Here is a 19,160-nt window from a genome sequence, read left to right on the forward strand (position 1 = left end):
ACCTGTTTTAAGTCAGTGGGTAACTGATGTTATATACTATTTGAAATTGGAAAAAATCTAACATTTTTAGATCTGGCCATTGATCTCACATAGAGGATCTGTACAAAACTTTTTTAAAACATGGCAGGAACTAATCAATAACATTTTAGAGTAAGCATTTTAATTGAGGAAGCAGATTCTCTCCCCTCTTTATTTCCTTTGTTTTTTAATTATTTATTAATTTATCTATTTACTTATTTTTACTAGCTTAAAGATTTACTCTGCTGGCCTAGCTCTCCAACTCAAGGCTGGGAGTTGACACTTCCTCCTCCATGTCTGACAGTTGGGGTCACACACCGAGAAACCTTCCTTTTTCTAACTCGACTGTGTATAAAAACACCCTGCATGATGAACCGAAGATTTCAAATTTTGATTCATCAGTCCAGAAGACTTTCAACAAGTCTGCAGTCATCCACAGCCAGTATTTCCTGGCCCTATTTTGTCCTTTAAGGGACGGCTTTTTTACTGTCACTCACCCTGTCGAACCTGCAGCACAAAGTCTCCTCTTCACGGTTTCTCCACACATTTCTCTTACAGATTACCATGTCTTTGCATAGTGTAATGCATGTTTACATTATTCATATCACACAAAATAAATAATTAAGTTTGAACTTCTGTTTACGTAAAGAAAAAATAACTAGTATACCATTTATACATAGCACAAAATTTAAAATGATTATTCTATAAACATGCCGCTATACCTTTCAGTGGGATGAAAGTTCAAGATCAAACCCAGCCATGATTATGAGAATGTTACCATTAGAAACTATTATTGTACTCATTATCACAATAATTTTAAGTATATTCATCAACAGGTTGAAGAAAACATCGATTAGAAGATCATCTAACATATCTTATTTGATTATACATTTTGAATCACTCTGAAGATCTGAAACAAAGGAATCCCAATGAATTCTTGATTATACTGCTGAGGTTTCCCCCTCTGCTGAATAATAATTGCTCTACATGTCAATACATGCATTGTTATTTTAACTTATACTGAAACGTGGCTAAACCTTTAATAATGTTTTAATTTGATTGATACTCTGAATACCATCATACTTCAGTTGATTAGGTCTTTGAAATATGATTGCGAAAAATTATACTATGACAATGCTTTCTCCATGCATTCTGTAGTGGGAGGCTATCTTGAAGTATGTGTATCTTGTTGCAACATCATTACAAATTTGTGAATATTCAACTGCAAATTAACATAATAAAGAACAAATATAATTCGTCCAAGGACAGCAGACGAGGATAATAAACATTCTGTCACCAACTATCAGTGTCTTATATGGTCATAGGCTTATGACTGACATTTTATGGCACAATGGTGCTGCTGTGCCCATGCCATTTCATCCTCCATCCATCCATTTTCTAACCCGCTGAATCCGAATACAGGGTCACGGGGGTCTGCTGGAGCCAATCCCAGCCAACACAGGGCACAAGGCAGGAACCAATCCTGGGCAGGGTGCCAACCCACCGCAGGACACACACAAACACACCCACACACCAAGTGCCAATTTAGAATCACCAATCCACCTAACCTGCATGTTGTTGGACGCATGTCGTTGGTCTGTGGGAGGAAACCGGAGCACCCGGAGGAAACCCACGCAGACACATGGAGAACATGCAAACTCCACGCAGGGAGGACCCGGGAAGTGAACCCAGGTCTCCTAAATGCAAGGCAGCAGCGCTTCCACTGCGCCACCATGCTGCCCATGCCATTTCATATTATTTACAAATTTCAAACCTGTGACAAAATTAGATTAACTGGACAAAAGAATATCAGAAATACTGCATTTATATTTGATGAGAATACTAAAGAACAGAAATGAAATTGAATAAATATGTAAAAATGTCAAGAGAGAAGCAGACTTTAGAATAAAAATTAAACACTTCATTTTGGTTTTCAACATTTACTGGCAAGAAAGTTGTTAAAAGAGAAGAGTTTTATGCCCATAAATAAAACTAATTCATTTCTGAAAGATTAATTTTAACAAGATGTGGGGAAATGAGACTTGAAGCTATGAAACTATAGTACCCTATAAGATACTTGCAACAAAGCAGGCACACCTATGGTTAGGGCTCTGAAGTAATGCCACTGTTCTTATTGATATGCCAAATATCACTTCATTTTTTGGACATATCCACAAACTCGCCATGCTTTACATGGGTGCATGAAATGGATAAGGGTTAATAAGAAAAGTCTTTCACTTGCTTTTATTTGTGACATTTTTATATTTTAAACTAGGGAGCTCGGCCCCTGCTCGCTTTGCTTGCCGGGTTTGGTTATCCTGATATATAATTTAAAGAGATTGTTATTTGCATTTCATTCATTTTTTATTCCTTGATATTTGCCAGTAATAAAGCTGTAGTGAATGAGTTATTCCCCGCACCCTGGGGCTGCTTGTGACGTGCTGCGTGATCTGCATGTCACGCTGCGTGACAATCATTTAAAAGCCCATACAGCAGCTCTCAATAAAGCCAGCTACTGCTTGTGCCATGCTGCGTGATCTGCATGTCGCGCTGTGCAACGATCATTTAAAAGCCTATACAGCAGCTGTCCTTTTATCTCACTTCTTTGTCTCGCAGGACGTTAAAGTGTCTCTGAGAATTAAGTAAGTAGGGCGTGTCGTGCAAGTAGTCTCGTGGGACTTCAACATGTCTTCTGAGAAGATCACGCCTCGTCTTCCTCCCAAGATTTTTTTTTAATAATAAATATTTTTACATATATAAATGGGTTTATTTCAGCAATCAAGTCTCAAATTACTTGAACATACCAATGGAGCAGGCATGTGGTCTTATATAAATTACAGAAAAAATTCAATGTCTCCCTACTCAATATTGTAGATTATTCTCTGCCCATAAACATTTTTCAAGGAATGATTAACGATTGTGAAATTTGCATTTTTGGTACAAGTTAAGTCTGCCGTCCAAGTACTAACTTGAGCTAGATACAACCTATACAAAATAAGAATGTCCTTTTTCACTCCTTATTCTTCTTCATCTAGAAGCTTTTACCATTTTCATAAGACATCGCTATACTGGACAAGCCTCCTCCACTGTTGCCTGTTGGATATTTTCTCGACCAATAACCTTTTCTCCCTTGGATCCCCCTCACTGAGTATATCCACTTTCTTTCTGGTCATATTCTTCTCCTCTGTCCTGACACCTCCATATCAACGAATTCTTCTTCCCACATTGTCTACCTCTCTACTCATGACATGCCTGAACCACTTTAACATTTTTTCCTTGTATTTTCTTTGAGATTCATCCAACTTTAACTGAACCTGTGAAACTCTCCTACCTGATCTTATCAGTTCTTTTATTCCACATATCCATCTCAACATTCTCATTTCTGTAGTATCCAGTTTCCTTTCATGCACCTTTTAAACTGTGCAGGTTTCTGATTCATAAAACAATGTTGTTCTGACCACTGTTTTATACACTTTAACATTCTAATTGTTACAGTTTTATCATGTTACAGGTATGCAGTGTAGTCAGCCAAATGTATATACAGTATTGCATTATTATTTTACATTCTTCTGCTTTATAATAGTGTAAACACTTTAGTGTTCAGTGGAGTGAGCCCATTATTTAAATTCTGGCAGACAGGGAAGGGGTTAATAATATTTGCAATGTTAAGCTTTTTTCCCCATTTACCACACTCTATTTAAATAAATAATATATATGTAAATAAAACTTAGCAGTCATAAGGCATGCAAACACTTCCTTACAAAACAGTTTAAGAACAAACAAAAAATGTGTATAATGCTTTTACATTACTAGAGTAAGGCATCAATGTACAGTATGTAAACCTACTTAATATTTTAAAGTGTAGCATGGTGGTACAGTCTTTATTACCACTTCCTCACAGTTCCAGTGTCTTAAGCTCAAACATATTGTGTGTAGTTTGCATATTCTCCCTGTTCTTTATCCATCCCAGTAGTTTTGTTTTACACAGTTCTTTCGCATTTTGAAAAATTTTATCTATGCACAGTTGTGCCCTGTGAACTGCCAGGTTGTTTTACTACAATATTACGCTTCAAAACTTGAATGAGTGAATTAATATTTTGCTATACAATAACATTATGTTAAAAATAATTAAAAAGTAAACATCCTAAATCTAATATTTAAATATGTAAAAAAAAGTAAAAAATAAACTTTTACCACTTTATTTACTTTCTAACCTTTCCAGAGTCTGGAGGCCTAGAAGTTATCCTCCAAAGCAGCCTACTTCCAGGTACCACATGCACAGTTTCTTGAACTTCAGGCATGTCATCAGCCTCATCATTTTCAGATTTGTCAATTTCTTCATTCTAAAAATGAAACGAAACAAAATCCATGTTAACTAAAAGTACAAGTGCATTTTAATTAGGACATTTTACTATCAAAAATATTTTGACAGTAAAATGAATCAGAAGAAATGTAGTCATTATGCATAGTTTTTGCAAGAGTCTAAGACTGCTTTGGAACTCCCTTTAGATCTAAGGTTCCAAAAGGACCACTAAATCATCAAACCATACATAACATAAATTTACTAAGTGTACCGTTTTAGTTTTCCGTGGTTCAACTCCCCTTTTCTCAGTCTTTTTGTAGGTGTCATAAGTGTTGGGGTCTATACTCCACATACATTCTGTCCACTTTCCATAGATAATGCAGAGCTTCTTCTTACTACAAAAAAATTGCATGATTTTATAATGTAAGTAAAGATTAAAGTAGTGTACTTACATATACCAAAAGTTCACATTTTCAGTCTATTTTGATTTCACTGTGTTACTACTGTAGTGGCATGGAAGCACAGTATCAGCTTTAGGGATCCAGCATCCCAATTTCAAATTCCATCCTGTATATTGTTTGTGGACTTTCCTCTGGGTATTCTGTACCTCCTCCCATATCCCAAAAGATGTTCAGGTTAAGGTAATTATCAATTCTAAACTGGCTATGTGTGTGTGTGTATGTATGTATATATGTAAGAAAGTGGACCAGTGCTCTTTCCATGGCAATTAACTTAACATAAGAAACACCAATGAAGGAAATATTAATGATATGCTTACATGATTACATTTGACAGATATTAAAAGAATTACACAAAAGCATGCATAATTACTGTTTATTTAGCAGACAGCACAGGTATAGAAAGTTTTTAGCAGGTACTATACATAGTTTTATTGCCTAATTATTTTTATGTCCTATACTAGATACTGTAGATAGATAGATAGATAGATAGATAGATAGATAGATAGATAGATAGATAGATAGATAGATAGATAGATAGATAGATAGATAGATAGATAGATAGATAGATAGATAGATAGATAGATAGATAGATAGATAGATAGATAGATAGATAGATAGATAGATAGATAGATAGATAGATAGATAGAATGTACACTACAATTCTCAGATGGAGGCTTAGTAGAAATTCCAAAGATGCAGTAATTCCTCGCTATATCGTGCTTCGACTTTCACGGCTTCACTCTATCGCGGATTTTATATGTAAGCATATCTAAATATATAACGTGGATTTTTCGCTGCTTCGCGAGTTCTGCGGACAATGGGTCTTTTTACTTCTGGTATATGCTTCCTCAGTTGGTTTGCCCAGTTGATTTCATACAAGGGACGCTATTGGCGGATGGCTGAGAAGCAAACCAATCAAAGAGCATGCAGTTAAGTTCCTGTGTGCTGAATGGGTCAGCGACGGATAGCCGAATTCGATTCCGCGGCGTTAAACAGGAAGTCTTGTCTCGCTCATTCAGCATTAACGTGTTTCGCTGTGTCTTAAGTTAACTTTTGTGCTCTTTTGTGTTTATCTTTGTGCGTAGTCAAGCCCTTCATTATGGCTCCAAAACGATCTGCATTTGTTACTGCTTCAGGGGCCGCGCCCAAGCCAACAGAAGATGTTAACAATTGCCGAAAAGGTAAAAGTTTTGGATATGTTGAAGGGAAAAGCTACACCGCTGTAGGACGCCATTACGGCATCAATGAGTCCACGATTCTTTTTATTTAAAAAGGAGGAAAAGAATATAAGATCTATGGCCGAAGTGTCGTTTTAACCAGGGCGCAAAACGAGTTGTAAGTGGACATAATAAGGTGGTAGTCCGGATGGAATCTGCTTTAGGGATTTGGATTGAAGACTGCCGGAAGAAGAACAACGGCGGTGCTACACAGTCGCCTGAAGAGGCTCCTTTAGAAGGGCTGTAACGCTCTCCTTTGTTGTGCAGTAAAATTAAACTCATCGTTATCGGACAAGTTATCATGTCATTGTTGGTGAGTAACCATAATTAATTTTTTACTTACAGTACTTAGTACATGTACGTACGTTTAGTGTCACTGTACACACATTTACTGTATACAATTTTTCATGCATTGCACGTATTTATTGTTGGTGGCCTGTTTATTGTAATGTCTGTATGATAATGATATTGGAGACGCTTGATATCTTTAAAATAATATTTAGGTTTTACTGTATATAAACAGTGTGTTTACATACATAATTTCAATGAATCTTACCTAATATCTAAGAGAATACAAAGGGTTTATACTGTATAACTGTGCGGGGAATATTTATAAACAGTGTGGGAGAGTTTATATGGGTTTAAAATATATAAAAATAACCATACAAACATATGGTTTCTACTTCACGGATTTTCACCTATCGCGGGGGGTTCTGGAACGCAACCCCTGCGATGGAGGAGGGATTATTGTATATAAAATATTTAACTATGAATTCCCCAAACTCCAAAAACACTGTACTTTACAATATTAGTTTAGTTTATTTGCTTTTTTGGTTCAAGGTCAATAACATACTTTTATTCTAAGAAATCAAGATAAAAGTCTCACTTTTTTAACATGAAGTGCACTTATTTGAGAAGTTGCTGAGAATGTCTGTATTGATTTCTAATAATTGTAACAACTGTGAAATCTTTACTTTTCTTCCTCATACACAGTGCCCTCCACAATGTTTGGGACAAAGACACATTTTTCCTTTATTTATTCCTCAGTCCTACAGTTAAAAATCACAAATCAAACAATTTAGAACAGATTAAAGTGCAAATTACAAACTTTAATTTAAGTGTATTTGCATACATTTCAGTCTGTAAGTACTTAGGCGTGTTTCATTCTTTCATTAGCGCAGGCATAATGGAATCTGTAGTTGCCATTGTTAATCATGACGACAAGAGCTGTGGCAATGAAAAATTAAAGAAACAATTATGTGACTGAAAAACAAGAATAAAACCATTAGAGACATTGGTAAACCCTTAGGATTACCTAAATCAACTGTCTGGAATATAATTAAGAAGAAAGGACACACTGGTGAGTTCAGTAATTGCAAAGGGACTGGCAGGCCAAGGAATACCTCCACTGCTGATGACAGAAGAATCTTCACAATAGTAAAGAAAAAGTCCAAACATCTGTCCAACAGATCAGAAACAGTCTTCAAGAGGCACATATGTATGTGTCAGAGACTACTATCTGCCGAAGATTTCATGAACAAAAATACAACTAGTTAGCCACAAAAACAGGATGGCCAGATTACAGTTTGCAAAAATTTATTTAAAAGAGCTTACAGTATTTTAGAAAGAGGTCTTGTAGACAGAAAGGACAAAGATGAACCTGTATGTGAGCAATGGTAAGAGAGGAGTGTGAAGACGAAAGGGAACTGCCCAAGATCCAAGGCATATAACCTCATCTATTAAACAAGGTAGTGGAGGTGTTATGGCTTGGGCATGTATGGCTGCTACAGGTACTTGCACACTTATCTTCACTGAAGATGGAACTGCCGATGGAAATTGTACAATGAATTATGAAGTGCATAGTAACACTTTATCTGCTCAAGTTCCATTAAACACCTTCAAACTCACTGGACGGTGCTTCATCCTAAAACAAGATAATAATCTCAAATGTACTGCTAAGGCAGCACAGGAGTTTTTCAAAGCTAAAAAATGGAAAATTCTTGAATAGCCATGCCAGTCACCTAATTTAAATTCCAACTGAACACACCTTCCATATGCTGAGAAGACTTGAGGGGACAAGACCCTGTAACAAGCATGAGCGGAAGATGGCTGCATTACGAGAATTAGCAGAGCATCACCATAGATACACTCCACATCTGGTGATGTTTATGAATCTCAGACTTCAAGCAATCATTGCATGAAAGAGATATGCAGCAAAGTACTAAATATGACTGCTTTAATATACCGACCATGATATGCCCTAAACATATGGTACCCTAAAATGGGGGGACCATGTAGAATAATTGTTGTAATTTCTACATGGTGTAACTGAAATGTATGCAAATATCCTTACATTAAAGTCTGCAATGTGTACTTTGATTTATCCAAAATTCAGATCCAAGATTCAGACAAAATTAAAGAAAAACTTGTCTTTGTCCCAATCCATTATGGAGGGAACAGTATATACACACTTATACATAAATACACACTTTAGCTTACACACATATACCGTACATTAAATGCGTTTTTATTTATCCTGGTATATCAAAATTACGCTTTTTGTTTTTGTTGCATGCGATTTTATGTTCATATAAGAAAGTCAGAGCCAATCAGCCCAGCTAACACAGGAAGGAATTCTGTCACGGTGTGTGGATGATAAGGGAATGTACTACAGAGTAGCAAGATGGTGTGGTGTAAATGACTCAGAAGCATGGTATTTGTTATGTAGATGTCACCATTACTATAGACAGTCAGTTGTGTTTACAGAATGACTACTCTATGTTACTTGAATTAGGATATGAATATGCTGATGCTTTGCTGTTGTAATTCAATGGATATGCCATTGACACTCAGTGTATATTGTGAAATTTGTGTGTTTGGATACAGCTTGAGTTCATTAGTAAAAATAAAGAAGAATAATAAAGCAGGGACCCTCTTTGATATTCTATGATTCATTTCAAATAAGAAAACCTTCCTTGCATTATTCTACCCTATATTCTGACTGACATTCTGTCCTAAACCGAGCAGCCTGATTTGGCAAGAGTCAAGAGTGACTTTTTGATCCACAATTATTCTCTGTAATTAATGCAAGTTGGGCTGGTCTCATCTATAATGAATTGAAGGGTAAAAGCCATTATTAGTCCTGAATTGTGGCATTTTATACTCCTGCTCCACTTGCCAGAATTTAAGTGAGAAAAAAACATAATCAACTGGGTGAAGTAGACTCTTTGCCCGTCTTCCAGATGACAGGATGTGGAAAATATTCTTAGCTAGTTTAAGTTTAAATTATAATTTAATTTACAGTTTTCACTAACATATGTAGTTGACAATTTTAGCAAATAAATAACTGCCACACCAGGCCTTAATAGAATTGGTTGGGTAAAATACCTAATGTATATTTACATCTTTTGAAGACATACCAAGTTTTCTGATATGCCAAAATGAGAAGTGCTAATTATTCCTCCCAGTTATTAAAGTCAAACACTTCTCTATGCTATCCTAGTAGTATAAGGTACAAAGCATGTACCTTAAAGTATTTCTGGATGGGATGCCTTTCTGTAAAAGGGGACTCATGCACACAAAACACATGCAGTGATTTTTGAGTCACCACTTAGCCTAACTTGCATTCCTTTGGCATGTTGGAGGGAATAGCAGTAACTGAAGAAAGAGTGAAGTTGCAAAGTCCACATATAGTACCTTGACAGGGATTTAAAACCAGGTCTCTCCATCTACAAGATAACAACACAAACCTGTACGACACCATGTCAAGCAGTACTTTTGTTCATTAGCCTTTATTCTTACCCTTCTGTGATATGGCTGGTGCAGCAAAACTTTCCAGCTAGTGCAAAAGTATCTAGAATTTACTGTTTAACATTTATTAAAAACAACCTTCAAAACATAAGGGGGAAAAGTTTTACTTGAGGGAGTACATCACCTTGCATTTATACTTCTGTGTGTAGAACTATAAAAATCACCTACTTTTTGTCCTGTATGTATCCCTCCACTTTATGCAGTTCTTTTCCAAACAGTCCACAAGGTTTGAAGTACAAAATACACTTCTCTCCAGTACTGAAAATGTTAAAAAAATGTACTAAATATTCATAAATTCATATACTAACGGGATTGTAAAAACATGCTTTTTTTATGATCAGAAACTTGTACTACCAAAGCACTGCTCTCATTCCAAAAATATATCTTAGGATTGCACTTGCAAGATCAGATTTGTGAGCTTAAACCATCTAATATTTCATAAAAACACATGCAAAAAGTGAAAGTCTGGGCTCATAGCATTTAATAGGTCATAGGACCAAAAATGGAGTGCCTGCCATTACTGATACATTAATTTTAAGGCTAAAACAATTAAATAATTCCTGGCACATGTAGCTGTTCTCTAGTGAGAGGACAGTCAGATCTTTAAGGTAGCCATTCATGAAATATTAGTCAAAAAATGTTAAAGAAAACAGATATCTGAGTATTAAAATATTCTATTACCTGTGATTAACTATTTCAACTGTCCCATATTGTTCAATCCAAAGTTTTCCTAAAATTACATTATGTACACAACAAGAAGGATTTGTCCATGTGTAGGCTTCATTATGTCTAGAGAAAAAAAAATAAAAACAAACTGTGTATACAATAAAAATTTGATTCTCCTGAAATGTAATAGTTTTATTAATATTTATTCTTTGAATATATTCATTGTAAATGGCCAGAGTTTGAACTGTTAAAGAATAACTTACTTGGGCAGTTCTAGTGTATTTGTTCCCTTTGGCTCTGCTTCTACACTCTTCCCCCAGAACTTGAGTTTTGGATAGATTGACCCATGGAAAATAAAGTCCTTATTTTCACTTTCAGAATAAAAAGCACTAATGGGAGGGTGGTGACTGACTTGCTCAGATATAAGCCGAAAACCTAGGTCTTCGCTGAAAGAAGAATACAAAAGACATTAAAAATTAAATAAGTCAACTGGACATAATATCTGCATCAACACATGAATAATACAGCATCTGTACAAGTCTTATTTATATTTTCACTATAATAAACTATTGTTGCTGACGAGATTCTTAGATGTTTGTAATGCATTGACAATTCTGTAATACTTTAATTGAAAAGAATAACTGGTTGATTTACGCTAATTATTTAAAATGATTCACATTAGAAACAACTGTATCTTCATTCACAGACACAAAAGGAACAATAATGGCATGGGAGGCATGTGGTGAGTCACCCTCAAAGATGGCAAGCATAAAACTGGAATAAGATATGGGAAAGCTGCCTCAAAAATAATAAGCTGGCTTTACAGGAACATGCTCGAGAAAGAGTGCTGGCGCAGAAATGTTCACATGTGCGAATACTGAGGAAAGTAGCTGAAAGTGCATGTAGGGCAAGATATAGCATATATTTTTTAATTATTATATTGCCTGTCTTTGACAGGTAGCATAACTCCATAATGTTTCAGACAAAGTTAATTTTTTTCTGGATTTACCCCTTTGTTCTACAGTATAAAATTACAAATCAAACAATTCAGACAAGATAAAAGTGCACAATGAAGACTTTAATTAAAGGGTATTTGCATAGATTTGACTTGAGAATGACACATTTGCAGAAGGACTCAATGCTATGCTTGATTTGTAAATACTACTTAGTGTAACTCTGAAGTGTGGAGGGATGCACTTTTACAGTTCAAATTTCATGGGTTCAGTTACCATATCCAGACACTATCTGCACATTCTACCTATGTTGGTTTTATGAGCAGTGTTCTTCCAGTTTCCTGGCTTGCATACTCACTTGAAGTTTCACACGAGAAGCCCATTGATCAAATGTCATCGATTGAGCAAATTTTCACGAGGGACCACACTTCGATCAAATGTATTTGTACTGTATCACAGAGTCAAGCTGCTGCTCATAGTTTCACGTGGAGAACCTTTTTTCCCTTCCACGATCAAATGACAGTGGATTGCACCACATTTTACTTTTACAAGGGATCACCCTTCAATTGAATGTATTTGTATCGCACCACACCATGCTGCTCCTTCCAGTGAAGATCCCCAGAGGAAATGACACTGAATCACACCATGCAAACTTTCACAAGGAGCCACTCCTCAATCTAACGTCACTAAAGCATGCCTCTGCTTGCAATTTCACCTGGGTACCCCAACCCCATCGATTAAATTTTACTGTATTACTCTGCTTGTATCGCTGTATTAACGTAGGTTGATGCAAACGCTTGGATGAAGCAAGTGTGATTAGAAACAATGGCCGTTTCGGGCAAATTATATAGTGAATGAGTCTCATGTGCTCACAATGGAACAACAGTCACCCAGCACCCCAAAAGTGTCTGACAAACACTGGTTTAGGTTTATGTGGTGTGTGTGCGTAACTAGATCTAGAGGGGCCCTGTCTAAGACTGTTTTTCCTGCCCTACGCCCAGGACCGCCAGGGAAGGCATTATTGCATCTTGCATAACTCAGCACTGAAAAAAGGTGCTATAATAATGAATGCATGTACTTAGTATACTTCTAATATGAAATGAAAGAAAAAAGCAACAACAAAAAAAAAAATAAATGAATGAATGAATATACACTAAACTTTTGTGGGACAACTGCCACAGAAGTCAGGAGAAGATGGGTGAATTGCAGCACAAAAACTCCAATCTATTGTACAAATGGCAAGGATTATCTGTGTCTAGAGGTAAAAACAGAAATTATTTCAGGAATGGCATGAGAAATAATTTTGAAAATGAAAGGTTTGGATGAATACATAATTATAGTTACAAGCTGTTTTACTTGTTGCTTCAGAGTGATGCATAGTGCCTGTGTGTGTGTGTGTGTTTATGTGAAAACATATTTCTTTTTCTAAAAAATAAAAATAAATATATAACTGCAACTGCAATACTTGTTTTGAGAGATTTTTTAGGTGTATGAGGCTAAAAGTTTCCAAAATGGGACACAAGGTTTCCAACAGGGGGCATCTTGTGCCAAATAGTGAAACTTTGCTATGGTATGGGATATGACATCCAAGCTTGGTACAAAGATGGCTGACAGACTGAGGTACAAAAGAAAATAGATTCTCTAAAGTATCCATTTTTTTTGGTTTTATTTAACGGATATTGAATTAAATAAAGGTTTATAATCATATAAATCTCTCTATTATAAAAGAAAATCTTGGGATGAGACTATTGCCAAGAGATTTTTTTCAAGTCCCGCCCTCCTCTCAGCCATTTTCAAACACGCCCACGGTTCTCTCACCTCTCATTTGTGTGAATGCTTTTGTCATACACAGTTCCTGTGCTCTCAGCTCTTATGAATTTTTACGTTTTCCTCACTTTAAGTTCCCAATAAAAGAAGACTTATTATGTCTAAATCTTATTGAAGAATTAAATCCCGAAGGCTTATCAACAGAAGAAATGTGTACATGGGCAATCCTAGCACCGAGAAACGATGAAGTCAAATGAATTAACAACAAAAATTGTGAATCGGTTACACGGCAATGACATGTAAAATTTTAACCGGTGACAAGAAAGGTAGTGTAGTATATCTTCCGCGGATAACATTAGACACCAAAGGAGATCTTGATATACCATTTGTATTAAAACATTTACAGTTTCCCATTACAATAGCTTTTGCTATGGCAATTAACAAATCACAGGGACAAGCATTTGAAAAAGTCAGTTTATTTACTAGAGAGAAAGAAACGATATTCACTCACGGGCAGTTATATGTTGTGTTGTCATGATTCAAGTACAAACATGGAATCAAAATTCAATGCGATATTGACAAAAAATGAATTCAGTAAATTATACTTTTACTGTAAAACTTCAGTAAAAACAAGTTTAAAAAGTATTAAGTGTGTTAATTTCAAAGCCAAACAGAACGAAAACGGATAACGTAACAAATACTTCTAACGCAACATGAAACATAGTTTTTTTTCAATTTATTATGTTTTACTATTTTTCACTATGGTTAATTACTCGCTGTAATGTAAAATAGTTATATTATGTATATGTAACAATTTCCATGAAAATAATCTGTTTAAATTGTACATCCCTTCCCCATACGCGAGCGGCAGATCCGTGAAGTGGCTAGTATATAGCGCCCGCCAGGGGGTTGGTGAGCGAAGCGAGCAGTGGGCAGAGCACACTAGCACTTTCTTATAAAATTATGTTGTACTCACTACTCTTCAGCCATTTGCAGGTCCTTTATTACCATACATGAGTTATAGCTCTTTATTTTTAGGTATGTACTTTAGGTGCAATAATGCCAAAAACTACTTAGTGCATAAGGAGTGTGATGGTGGCTGGGACGCCGGTTGGGTGGAAGGACCAATGGAGAGACCATGTTTGGGATATTATTTTCCCCGATATGCTAGAAGACAGCCCCCCTGGGTTGCTACAGCACCACGGATCCCCGCAGGGCATGCAGGGAATTGTAGTTTGAAGCAACCCTGTTGGGTTCCGTGGGCCCCACTAGGGGGTGATGCAGGTACAGCTGAGCCCTGCAGGAGGAGGAGTGGAGACAGAAACAGAGAGAAAGAGAAAGAAAGAAGGAAGGACTGTGTTTGTTTGTACATTTGGTGCTTTGTATTGTGCTGTTTAGTGGGCAGCAACAGAAAAGTGCTTCTCCACTTAAATAAAGGCATGTTGTCTGGCAAGCCTTGTGTCTCTGTCTGTGTCGGGGGAGCCATACGACCCCTGGTGGTCCACAGGGGTTAAAAAATAAAATAAAAGCAAACACAAGTGTACATTTAGAAACAAGGAGGATCATATTTGCAGGTCTCATTTTTTACAGCTGCCACAGAAATATTTTAGAAGATATCTCAATTCATAATAAAATTAAGTAAGTTGTAAAATGCCATTCAAGTATCCAGTTATTTTTCTGCAATTTAATATTTTGCATTGTTGTTTCTTTGTTATGTTATACTTCTATTTGCACAAGAATAAATAGCTCCTTGTTTGCTTAATAGTGGTAAGTGCACATTACTTTCGGACACATAAATTGTAGCTGACAAAACACAGTCATTTAACCTCAAATTACCCCTCTACCATGTAAGCAAAAACAATCAATGGCAGATTTACCAAAATTTAATTAACATTAAAAAAGTATTAAACAAAATATTCTCTCACCGTGTAAGTTCAAATGTTTCTCCTAGTAATGGATTAAATGGTTTTCCTGTTCTCTCCCACTGAGATGCAACAGCAGAAACAGCAAAAGCTGCCACTGCCTACAAAACAAAATTAATGAAAAAAAATGTAAATATACACTTTCCTAAAGATGACTTAATGTGAATATAAATAATGAATGCTTTTAAAAATGTACCTCAATTTTAAAATATAATTTAACCCAATTTTAAAATATAATTACTTTATAGCTTAAGATAATATTGAAAAATATGGAGTACTAGATCATAGTTAAACATGGGGAATTGTTGATATAATTCACCACGGCATATTTCTGTTTTCTGTGAACAGAGGAAATCTTTCTGTTGGCTGACTATTAAGAAACGTAATGTATTTTACTCACTATAAACCATTTATGACATTTCAATATTAAACTTAACAAATCTATTAATATCAAATATAATATTGCAATAATTGTAATCAAGCTTAACAATGCATCAAAATGTTTTGTTCCTTTTGCTGTGATTTGACCTTTGCACACTTAAAACACACCTTGAAAACATATTTAGTAAAATACAGTTTTATTTTTTTGTTGAAAATGTATAGCTGAATGTTTTCTGACAAACAATATGGCAAGAAATGCACTTTAGAAAAACAAAGTGAAATGAGCAGTTATATTTAAACCAAGTATGTCATTACATGTGTTCTGTCACATTTCACCAGCTTCCTAGTTTTTAAATCTTTCATTTTAAAACATCCATCCATCCATTATTCAACCCGCTATATCCTAACTACAGGGTCACGGGGGTCTGCTGAAGCCAATCCCGGCCAACACAGGGCGAAAGGCAGGAAACAAACCCTGGGCAGGGTGCACACACAAATACACCCCCACACACCAAGCACACACTAGGGACAATTTAGAATCGCCAATGCACCTAACCTGCATGTCTTTGGACTGTGGGAGGAAACCAGAGTACCCGGAGGAAACCCACGCAGACACGGGAGAACATGCAAACTCAATGCAGGGAGGACCTGGGAAGCGAACCTGGGTCTCCTAACAGCGAGGCAGCACTGCTATTTTCTGATGTAATTCAATACTACTACTAATTATGAGGAACTAGGATGAATAAGAAATTAACTTATACACAGCTCCTTTTCCAAATAATGCCCTTAATTTTTTATTGTATCCAAATGTTTTCTTTTAATGAATTATGACACGTTCATGCAAAGACAGTGAAGGTATCTGTACAATGCACTAATAAACAAATATAACACTCAAATAGATACGTAGAAAAACATTCAATTTTTAAAGAAGCAAATTTTATTTACTAAAACATCACTTTTTATACACTGACAACCACCACTGAGATATTAACAGTCTACTGTCTTTTCTGACAGGGTATTTATGAAACAAATCTCTCACCTGCATTCTTTCCACAGAATCAGAAAGCATGTTAGCTTTATGAATGAGGTATGTATGCTCCATGTACTCTGTTATTCTCTGCAGAAAACTCAGTGGTTCATTAAAAGCTATAGGCATTGTTATTTTAGACAGTTCCTATATAGTTGGAAGAAGAAAAAAAAAAGGTTTAAATTAGGACATCTCCAATTTCCATTTTCATTTAGCAGCAGCTTACTGTATATCCAAAGGGATTTATGAAAGAGGTTAACACAAAAATTGACCAGAACATGTGAAAAATGGTTTAGACCTTATAAGTAGGAAAACAATAAATCAATTAAAGCACATAAGCTCGGGACGCCCCTGCACACTGTATTCAGGGGGAGCAGCCATGGACAGTGCAATACCTCCCCCTGGACGCTAGATGGCTGACCCCTGGACTGGTGTAGTGCCTCAGTTTCCCACAGGGCTCCCTGGGAATTGTAGTTGGGGGCAGCCCTGTTGGGTCCTACAGGTGCCGCCAGGGGGTGCGGTGTTTGGGATTCCCGAGCCCGTGTGGGCAACAGCTTCATCGCACCTGGAAGTGCCGCCGGATCTTGGTGATCAAACACCTGGAGCACTTCCAGGTGACCTATAAAAGGGAGCCAGCAACCACCACTCATCGGCCAGAGTCGGGTGGAGGAAGACAAGGTTGTGAGGGAGGAGTGGTGGTGGTACCAATAAGGAGAAGAGTGTTTGTGATTGTGCTGCACTGGAGGTTACTGGTGCTTGGGACTGTGTTGTGGCTGGGGGGATTACGGGGAAGACGTGCCCTCCAGCTGAAGAGAAATAAAAGTCCTTATATTTTACACGTGCCTCCCATGTCCAATCTGTGTCGGGTCAGGCGCTATATAGTGCCGTTCACATCTGGCGTAGCCGGCAGGATTCCGGTCCGTCTGTTTAGGTCGGAACCTGCAGTAAAATTGGGTAAGGACCCGACACAGTAGCACGAGGCACGTGCACAGCACAGCAGCGCAGAAGGCGCGATCCCGAAGCGCGCACACGCGGTAAGGAAGTTGCGGTTTTGCCCCGAAACCTCAAGGGACGCTGTACTGATGGGGAAGAAACGGTCCGGGAGGACGCAAAAGTCAACTGTCCGCCGCTGCCACAGTGGCCAGCAGCACGGGTTGCAGCAGGAGGTAGGTAGCGGATTGCGGGAATGTTACTCTGCCTTTTTGTCTACCTGCCTCCTAGATGCCGAGGGGCGAGATACCCATTGGTGGCCGGAAGATGGGCTTTCCTGGCGGGTCGGCGGAGTGAGCCCCGGGAGAGCGAGGTCGACCTAAATACCTGCTTCGGCCTCGGAGATCCTGTGGAGGACGGAGGCCCGGACAATCTCCCCAGCACAGTGGCTCCAGTGGAGGAGCAGAAAAGCCTTCCCTTGGCTGGTAAGGGGGTGGGGGACGCGTGCCGATTCCCCGTCGAGACAATCGGCGAGACGAGGACGACGAATCTCCACTCCGAACCCGAGAGACACCCGGAGGAGCCCCTGGGCGGAACGCCGGACGGGGGTGGCCCGAAGAAACTGACCTGTGTCAGGCTGCACGGGATGTGGAGGCTATGGTCCTACCCCTGCAGTCCCTTTTTCAGGTGTTCTAGGCCCTGCAAGAGGCGAAGGAAGGGCTGAAGAAGAAGCTTGGCGCGCCAATTGGAGACATCCTGCAGTGGGTGAAGCGGCGCAGGGCTGATTCTTTCAGCCCGACCAACGCAGCAGCACAGGTAAGCGAGGCCTGTTCTGTGGAGGGAGGGGGGCGGAGGGCTGTGGGCGTCATGATTAACACAGCTTGCCAGGCAACTCCGCCTCCTACAAGAGACGCGGCCACGGAGACTGATACGGAGGAGGTGAGTGAGGGGAGGCAGCTGAATGACAGCAGTTGTCAAACAACTCTCCCACAGCCACCGACGTCAGTCTCGCGGGTTCTCCCATAAGGGGTCTCTGACCGTCAGTGCACCCCAGAGGAAGAGGAGAACTCGTGAAAAGGTGGGGACTCCTAACAGTGCACAGCGCGAGCCTGTTTGCTCAAAGGCAGTGAAGGGCTGCGCTGCGAAGGGGCGGAGACACAGAGAGCGCTCTGCTGAGCTGCTGTCAAGGCAGGGATTCCCAGCCTGCTTCCACACCCGCAGGGTCTGGAGTAAGGGGGAGTGGCGTTGCTACGAATGCGGCCGCTGTGGACACGGTTGGAGGGCTTGTCCCTGGAGGACGTCCAAAGGGCACGGACGTCAGGACAGCCCCTCCCGTCTCCCCATCTTGGAGAAAACCAGCCCTCGCGGGACGTGTCGATAATCCCAACGGGTCTCATCGAAGAGAGGGGCACTGTGACAGGCGCCTGGCGTCCATGCCCAGTCGGGACGCCCCTTCACACTGTATACAGGGGGAGCAGCCATGGACAGTGCAATACCTCCCCCTGGACGCTAGATGGCCGCCACCCTGGGCTGGTGTAGTGACTCAGTTTCCCAAAGGGCTCCCTGGGAATTGTAGTTGGGGGCAGCCCTGTTGGGTCCCGCAGGTACTGCCAGGGGGTACTGTGTTTGGGACTCCTGAGTCCGTGTGGGCAACAGCTTCATCGCACCTGGAAGTGCCGCCGGATCTTGGTGATCAAACACCTGG

General features: G+C 38.8%; 1 protein-coding gene across 2 annotated transcripts in view; it reads right to left on the reverse strand.

The window, feature by feature from the left end:
• The window catches only part of osbpl2b (oxysterol binding protein-like 2b), a 49,630-nt gene that overhangs the window by 8,530 nt on the left and 21,940 nt on the right, over positions 1-19,160 (reverse strand). For both annotated transcript variants that reach the window (XM_039734626.1, XM_039734627.1), the window contains exons 4-10: positions 16,538-16,672; positions 15,121-15,218; positions 10,739-10,921; positions 10,491-10,598; positions 9,978-10,067; positions 4,593-4,716; positions 4,233-4,361 (exon numbers count right to left, since the gene is read on the reverse strand). In XM_039734626.1, the coding sequence (XP_039590560.1) occupies positions 4,233-4,361; positions 4,593-4,716; positions 9,978-10,067; positions 10,491-10,598; positions 10,739-10,921; positions 15,121-15,218; positions 16,538-16,672 (867 nt within the window). The remainder of the gene's footprint in view (positions 1-4,232; positions 4,362-4,592; positions 4,717-9,977; positions 10,068-10,490; positions 10,599-10,738; positions 10,922-15,120; positions 15,219-16,537; positions 16,673-19,160) is intronic.

Source organism: Polypterus senegalus, chromosome 14, assembly GCF_016835505.1.
Source record: "Polypterus senegalus isolate Bchr_013 chromosome 14, ASM1683550v1, whole genome shotgun sequence".
Classification (NCBI taxonomy): Eukaryota; Metazoa; Chordata; class Cladistia; order Polypteriformes; family Polypteridae; genus Polypterus; species Polypterus senegalus.